The sequence below is a fragment of the Triticum urartu genome, chromosome 6A (genome assembly GCF_056163025.1).
Source record: "Triticum urartu cultivar PI428250 chromosome 6A, HENAU_Tu73, whole genome shotgun sequence".
NCBI classification, from domain to species: Eukaryota; Viridiplantae; Streptophyta; class Magnoliopsida; order Poales; family Poaceae; genus Triticum; species Triticum urartu.
In genome coordinates this window covers 15,530,703-15,538,314 of record NC_141878.1, presented here as the reverse complement: position 1 = coordinate 15,538,314, position 7,612 = coordinate 15,530,703, and the positions used below count along the sequence as shown (strand labels likewise).

Sequence of the window (7,612 nt, the reverse complement as noted above, 5' to 3'; positions counted from 1 at the left end):
GGGCCAACTCTGTTGTATATCCATCGTCTCCAATATGAAAATACTGCATGTGCTTCTTTGGCTCCTTTGAGGACCCCCTCCGGGTTCTTAAGCGCGGATCATGCCTTCTCTCGGGCGACCTTTACAGGGTGGTCATGCCCAATGTCGCGTTCCCGCGTGAGTGCGGGCTAGGTGATTGCGACATCGCCAAGCTGAGCCTCTCCGTGCCATGGATGATCAGCACCAACCCGAAGCACGTCCGGACAACGGTGTCACACATTCGCCGAGTTCCGCTGGCCAAAAACTTAGTAGTGTCTTGGCAAGTGGGGCCCACCAACAACAAGGCGATGGAGAAGTGATGACGGTCTAAAATTTTCGGGTTTTGACTAAGAAAACTCGATAATCTTTTTGCCTTTTTCTTTTTTTTATTACGGACTTCCAGGGGTCACCTCGATGCCGAGCTCCTGCGAAGAAACTCGGCAAAGACCTGAAATCCTGGCTCAGTCCATAAAATCCTGGCTCATGGTCTTACTGAACTTGCAAGAAATGCGGATCTCTTCGCCTTGGCGAATGTCCCTGAATGATTATAAGAGATTTTGTACTCCAACTGTAACCTAGTTGTTTTGATCAATTTATTGATCATTTTTCTCAAACAAAATAAAGATTTTTTTTATTGACGGGAAAAGGAAGAGTTTTTTTTTATGAAAAAAGAACCTTCATTGCAATATGCCACAAGATAAAAAAAACGTGTATACGATTGGCTCCATCCCATCCCAGTCCCAGCCCAGACCATCATGAGAGCAGAGGAGCAAGTGACGCGTGGGGTCACCTTGTCATCGCCAAGGCCACGCTAATCCTCTCGCTCTCGCACTTTGTCAACCGGCCGTCGTTCCCCATCACCGGGATCCCTCGCCGCCGCGCCGCCATGCTCCAGCTACGTAGCCGCGTCATCGCCCATCTCATATCATGTCCAGCAACCTCTCCCGCATCCCCTGTCCGCCGCCTCCTCGCCGCCGCGGCGCCCGCCGTCTCCCCAAGCCCTAGCTTCGTCGTGGAGGAGTACCTGGTCTCCACCTGCGGCCTCACCCGACCCGAGGCCGTCAAAGCCTCCGCTAAGCTCTCCCACCTCAAGTCCCCCGCCAAGCCCGACGCCGTGCTCGCCTTCCTCGCCGGCCTCCGCCTCTCCGCCGCCGACGTCGCCTCCGTTGTCGCCAGAGACCCGCAGTTCCTCTGCGCCAAAGTGGAGAAAACCCTGGCACCCAACGTCGTCGGGCTCACCGACCTCGGACTCTCGCCTTCTGACATCGCGCGCCTCGTCTCGCTGTCCCGTCACAAATTCCGCTGCAGATCCATTGTCTCCAGGCTGCACTACTACCTCACTCTCTTTGGGTCCTCTGACAACTTCCTGCGGGCCCTCAAGAGGAACTTCTACCTTCTCTCGTCTGACCTCGACGGCGTCGTCAAGCCCAATGTCGCTTATCTGCACCAGTGCGGGCTAGGTGCTTGTGATATTGCCAGGCTCTGCATAGCTAGGCCATCCCTGCTCGGCATCAGCACGGAACGCATCCGCACAGCAGTGGCCTGCGTCGAAGGTCTTGGTGTACCCCGTGGATCTCCGATGTTCAGACATGCGCTAAACGCTGTTGCATTCCTCAGCGAGGAGAAAATCACCGCCAATGTAGAGCACTTGAAGAAAATGTTCAGGTGGTCGGATGCCGAGGTGGGCATTGCTTTTTCTAAGGCTCCAACGTTGCTAACGAGGACCAAGGAATCGCTGCAGCGCAGGTCCGAGTTCCTCATCTCCGAGGTGGGGTTGGAACCGGCATACATTGCTTGTCGTCCGGCAATACTCACATACAGCTTGGAGGGCCGGCTCAGACCCCGGTACTACGTTGTCAAATTTCTCAAGGAAAATGGATTGCTAGATCACGACCGGGACTACTATGCTGCAGTCATGATCAGCAAGAAGGTATTCGTCGAGAAGTTCATATGCCCCCATAAGGATGCTGCACCGCACCTCGCTGATGACTATGGAGCAGCTTGCAGAGGAGAGGTTCCAGCTAGATTCAGTTTCACATGAACCAAGACTAATAAGAAAATTGGTATGTTCATTATGTCATTCAGTAGAGAAGAAAAAGCATTGCACTGCTATGAACTTGTCCTTCCTCGTGTTGTCATATTGCACACATCTTGGAACTAGGAGAGTGTGAGATCACGGCATTCTGCCAATTTCTTTGAAGTATCAATGAGTAGTATTTCTGCACACTCTGTATCTTTGTGTTCTAAAATGTCCATTGCAGTTTTCAGTGCAATCCTCCATCTGCCTTTCATGAAAGAATGTTCTTATTTTGGCCATGAAGATGACATGAAGTCTCGAAATTCCTGGGAGTAGTGTTTCTGTTTCTGACTAGTAGTTTGTATCAGCTTTCGTTTATTTATCTCTTGTAGTTTTGGATGGCCTTCTGAGTGATACTTTTCTAGGGGAATCTGATCTCGAAACTGAATAGTTGAGTAGTAGGCTAGTTGCATTTTTGTTGAAAGCCTACTTGTATATCACTATGTAAACAGAAATTTCTAATGCCCTGGTATTTGTACTGGAGAAGCAAATTGATGCTTGTATTGCATAGTGCTGAAAAACAGAGGACATACTTAAGTTATGGTAACCTTAAAAAGGGTTATGGCATTACCATGTAAATTTCTGCTATATCTTTTAGCTAATTTTGTCATTCCATAATCGCACTATCTATATTGATCGCGAGGGCATATTTATCCCTTAGCATATTTGTTTAGGGTAGTATAGTGGGTCTTATGTACCGTCATTTTTGCAAATTTCTATCTGGAAAGTCAGAAGAGGAAAAGGAAAAAAGCCGGATGGGATTCCATGTAGTCTGGAATCTTGCAGAATTTCAAATATAGGAATTACTACGTACCTCAGTCTACGAAGCAACCTGTGAGGATGGTGCACATTTGTTTGTCCCTGATGTGAGCCTGTGGAAGTTGGAAGAAATGTGATCTCTGGTGTGTGCGTGCAGTAAGGCAAAGGAGTGGCCCATGCTATACTGGCCAAGAGATGTGATTTGAAGATCAGCTAGCTGTGTGTCCCTTCTGTGGTGCTTGTTGAAATTATAGAAACAAGATGAATGAAATGCAGGCGAGGGGACCAGGTTGATCAATGGAGCAACTTACCACCAGGTGAGAAGGCGTGGAGGTTTTTCTCAAGCAAAGAGTGGCTGCGCAACAGGAGCATACTGATTTACTGAATGTGGATGGTGCTTTCTTTCTTCCAGGTGAAATGTGCTGAAAGCGGATATTGATGATGCTTTCTTCTTCTTCCAGGAAACGCGACAAAACATGGCGGCTATAGCTTTGCTGTATTATACTGTTCTGAAGGCCCTGCTGGGATGATGCCTTGAAGCTTCAGTGACAAGTATGGCCTGACGGTGGCACGAGTTCTGTTAAGGGAAGCTCCTATTTTTCTCTTTTTTGAATTTTGCAAGTTAAGTAATCCTTCTAGTATTGTACTATTGATGTGAATAAACTAGCATATGGTAGTTTAATCATTTTTTGCATCTTGTTGGATCTTCACTTGGGTGTGAACAGTTTGTATGAATTCTGAACTCTGAATTTGAATCAGAGCTGAGCATTAACTCTGAATCTTTCAGACTCCATGTGCAAACTCTGAATCTTATTATAGCCTATTCAAGCGTGAAGCTATAGTAAGCACTTAGAAATCTTTCAGGAGCCTAGGTTTAACTCGAACCAGAGCAGAAAGTTAACAGCAATCTTACAACAAAGTTTGTAAACTGTGCGTCCCCGCACAGAACAACATATTCTATATTTGGTTGCCAGAAGCTAAAAGGGTAAACTTCTATGTATGATTCACTTCAACCTTTTCCATCATTACAGCAGCATCTGTATGACAAAGAGTTCTTATGTTTTCAGAATATTGGGACTGGGCTTAACTAATTATGATGAGAAATCACTTTCTTATCCTAAATACATCAGCGATTAGAGGATTTTGATTCTCCTGCCGTTTTCATAAATGCCCAATTTAGTATATTAAAATAGGCATATTTTCATATAAAAGTTCACCAAAAGCGAAATGTCATTTTTATTAGTTTCACTGTCAGCGGATAGAACTGTTTTACCTTGAAGTGTAAAGCGTACGTTTAGTATCTAAAAAATGTATTGAAGGCATGTGATGAATTCCAAGTGCAAAGGCTAGCTGATTTGGATCATTCTTATTTTGTGGAATCTATTTGTCCAACATTTATGCATATTTATTTACAGTAGATAAATAAACTTCACTAGTGAACTTACTGCATGAAGGCAATGTGATGACAGTTGATAATAAAATACAGCTCCTGAATTAATCCCGAAAAACTCACGCAAGAGGCCATGATGAGCAATCGACGCGATGAGGACCAGGAGAAGGAGAAGAGCAGCAACTAACTCGGTATGGTTGTTTACCAACTGCGTTTTACACAAAGAGGAGAGCCTTATAATCAGAGACATATCCAGGGGATTGGACATGACTATAAATCGGTGAGTCTAAATAAACAGGGGCTGGGTTTGAACATGTACAGGTATGGTGCCACGTACGGGGATTCAGTTCAACTCAATAATCGGAGAGAAGAGCAGCACAAGATAGTCCAAACTACAGCCACATCAAGCGCTCCTAGGTAGGTCCTGAGATGCAGCAGGGAATGTACCTAGCTACAGATCGTCGAAACAACGCGGCCAATAGGTGCCGGAGATTGCTTAAAAGGCAGGGAGGTAAGACATGACCACTGGAGGTGTTTGTCTTTATCTGATCCACCCAAATTCAAGGTTTTCAGTTTACTGAATGTAGGTGGTGCTTTCTTTCATTCTTCCAGGGGTAAGAGGTTGCTCCTTCCAGGAGGAGACGATGAAGCATGGCAGCGGCTGGGGCTTTTGTCTATACAAACGCGACTCCGAAGGAGGATCGACAAAGTTTGAGCTGAGAAATGGTTTTGAGCATGTATATATGACTTTTTATTGTAGGGCAAGTATAGTGTTTGCCTACTGAATATACTAGATGATGCCCCACACGTTGTTGCGAAAATGTTTGCAATATTTCAATGAGATTTTGATTATATGGAACATGAATTCTTGAAACAATAGTTTCTGAAAGTATATAAGAATTAAATGTAAATAGCATAATAAAATGGAATTTTACATGCATGCATGTTGTAGTGGATTTTTAATATGCATAGTTGCATGTTGAGGTGGGCCTTTTCTTATGCATGTTGAATGATGAGGTGGCATGCTTGCATGTTAAGAAAAATACCTTAGTGGGGGCTAGCTATTTAGATATAGAAGATAGAAGATGTGCACATTGCTCCCTCCCCTGTCTCCTCTAAATCGTGCCTTGGTCCGTCTGTTTGCTTTTCTGAGAAGACATGCCCTGGAACACCGTCGACAGGGCTGACGTTTGACGATGTCCATGGCATGATGCACTGCAACAGTATCCAAAAGGGCAGTGCATAATTACTTGTGTGTGAAAAATGGGCTCCACGGCAGAGTCTAGGAAAGGGTTTTCAAGGCAACCTCAGAAGCGCTTGAATGCGCCACTCCCTCCCTCCTTCTGTCCCGAGCTTCTCCTCTCATGCCCTTATAGGAATGTGCTCCAACTTGTTTCTCAAACCCTTTTAAGTATGCCATAGATAAAGTCTTAGATGTGTTATAGACTTTGCACCAAGGTAATAATCTCAAACAAAGAAACCGAAGAGTTTTTAGCTCAAACAAGCTCCACATCCATATAGAACTTATTCATTGCACACTGTTATGATTTCGGTCTCGTAGAGAGTAGTTGTAGTAATTGTTTTCACCAATGAAATAGGGAACACCAAGATGCAATTTGTGGCATAGGGATGACCCTGGCCATCTTTGATAGTATTATTATGCACTTGAACAACGGATGAAGCAAACAGCTAGCGCAGGGAGGTACCCCGGGCTTAAAGTTATTGAATGGAACTTGGGAGGAAAAATTAAGCAAAACATAGTACTCGTACTATGGTGGGTAACAACAAGCAGGACTAATTAGTTTTCATGGTGTAAACACCGATTGCATTGACGAATCTCGCAGCACGTCCATGGAAGCCCACGACGATGCTGTTTTCTGGTATATCAGCTTTGAAAGGAGTGCCAGCAACTTTTCCAAAAGGCCCATAGGTATTGAAATTGGTGACAAGCTTGAGTGATGTTAAAACTATCTGGCTAAAGTCCGCCCACATAGTATAAGATCCCGACAGTTCCTTCACGTACTCCTTGGGGGCCAAATTGATCTGTAAATTCACATAAGAGATCATGACGAAAAGGTATCAGCAAGTTAGTGACCGAGCCGCACATATATATAGTTTAAGGCATCGGACATGCATGATGAATGAGAGAAGCAACTAGATATGAAAACACTCACCGTATTAGTGCTGCCGTCCCCACCACCTTCCCCCAAACGAGTTTCGGTACGCCTCACCCCATCTTGGTCGATATAAGAGAACTGAATTGAATCCACTATACCCTCGGCTTTAATGGTCACGCTTTCTAGGCGCCAAGGTTTCACTATGTTTTTGACAACTGAACCATACTTGATTCCACCCCATAGTACAGACGACGTATCGAAAGCGGGGAAACTCTGCATGACATAATGGAGTGCATTGTTAGCATTTATCCTTGGACAGACGTACGCACGCTACAGCGTTGGAAATTCTCACCTCCGGGGCGCAGAATGCATGGATGGTAAGCTGCAGAATCAGTCCACCATCTATCTTCCGATGCAACCTCCGTTTGATGACACCACGTGCCATTGAGAGGTCACCCGTTCCACCAACAATGGCCCATGGACTATGTTCTTCGACGGATGCTCCCATTACCTCTAGAGTGCTTCCCTTCAACATGTGTCATTCATCACGCTTATCATGTAAGTATATATGTGACAAACCAACAATCCTACTGCATAATGAAGTACTTCAGGACAGGGTGAATATAAATTGAAGAACATATGATGGATTGATTGCTTACCTTCCAGCCTCGAACACCACGGTGAATGAATGGTGCCAGGTCCCAGCAAGGATATGCAGGCCTTGCGCACGAGCAACTAGAGTTCTCTCGGCAGTATCAGCATCATATATTGTCCAATTGTGAACGACGGTGCTGACAAATCCATGCTTGCCGGCATCATCTCTGGTAATTATGTCTTCTTGGTTTGGGCTTGCTCCGCCATAGAGATGGTGCAAATACAGGTTTTGCATTCTAAGCTCCGCGGTCTCCAAGTTGTCACCACCGAAAGGGGTGATCAGGAGATCCGGGGTATTGGCCATGGCCCATGGATGAGGATGGGACAACAAGTGTAATCTCTTCTAGTACTAATGCAATGTATTAGCTATAGCTCAGAGTAGGCTTGTATCTGGATCTGCTGTGTGAAAAACGTAAGCTCAACCAGTGGTATTTATAGGCATGGAAGACTCATACTTGGGGTTGCTTGTTCATAGAGATAATCCCTTTTGTATTCTTGTGCATCAGAATGGCCTGACTCATATTTTTGTATTCATACAGATAATCCCTTTTATATTTGTTCTCGTGCATCAGGAGGATTAGCTCGCCCGGTGGTCTG

The 7,612-nt window shown here is 45.2% G+C and overlaps 2 protein-coding genes across 4 annotated transcripts; one reads left to right on the top strand and one right to left on the bottom strand.

Moving 5' to 3' along the window:
* The first annotated feature begins 802 nt into the window (after positions 1–802).
* Positions 803–5,455, top strand: LOC125514452 (transcription termination factor MTERF8, chloroplastic-like). Of its 3 annotated transcripts, none has more exons than XR_015608093.1 (4): positions 803–2,081; positions 3,012–4,435; positions 4,566–4,755; positions 4,857–5,455. XR_015608093.1 is itself a non-coding variant. In XM_087527818.1 (1 exon), the coding sequence occupies exon 1, from the start codon at positions 905–907 to the stop codon at positions 2,057–2,059; it is 1,155 nt and encodes a 384-aa protein (XP_087383944.1). In that variant the 5' UTR covers positions 804–904; the 3' UTR covers positions 2,060–2,291. The 3 variants fall into 3 exon arrangements, 1 of the variants encoding a protein (XP_087383944.1); XR_015608094.1 differs by having other exon boundaries at positions 3,316–4,435; positions 4,857–5,268; XM_087527818.1 differs by lacking the exons at positions 3,012–4,435; positions 4,566–4,755; positions 4,857–5,455 and having other exon boundaries at positions 804–2,291.
* Positions 5,456–5,854: 399 nt separating this feature from the next.
* LOC125514453 (protein GOS9) lies at positions 5,855–6,888 on the bottom strand. The gene is made up of 3 exons (XM_048679798.2): positions 6,714–6,888; positions 6,419–6,634; positions 5,855–6,287 (listed from the first exon to the last, which is right to left on the bottom strand). The coding sequence occupies exons 1-3, from the start codon at positions 6,867–6,869 to the stop codon at positions 6,039–6,041; spliced, it is 621 nt and encodes a 206-aa protein (XP_048535755.2). The 5' UTR covers positions 6,870–6,888; the 3' UTR covers positions 5,855–6,038.
* Positions 6,889–7,612: the final 724 nt, after the last annotated feature.

What these genes read in the sequence shown, in the direction of transcription:
- LOC125514452 (XM_087527818.1), top strand. Translation starts at nt 905, where the DNA reads ATGCTCCAGCTACGTAGCCGCGTCATCGCCCATCTCATATCATGTCCA.
- LOC125514453 (XM_048679798.2), bottom strand. Translation starts at nt 6,869, where the DNA reads ATGGGAGCATCCGTCGAAGAACATAGTCCATGGGCCATTGTTGGTGGA. An exon ending in ATGCATTCTGCGCCCCGGAG is followed by an intron (nt 6,635 to 6,713) that starts GTGAGAATTTCC and finishes TATGTCATGCAG; the next exon opens with AGTTTCCCCGCTTTCGATAC. An exon ending in GGGACGGCAGCACTAATACG is followed by an intron (nt 6,288 to 6,418) that starts GTGAGTGTTTTC and finishes GTGAATTTACAG; the next exon opens with ATCAATTTGGCCCCCAAGGA.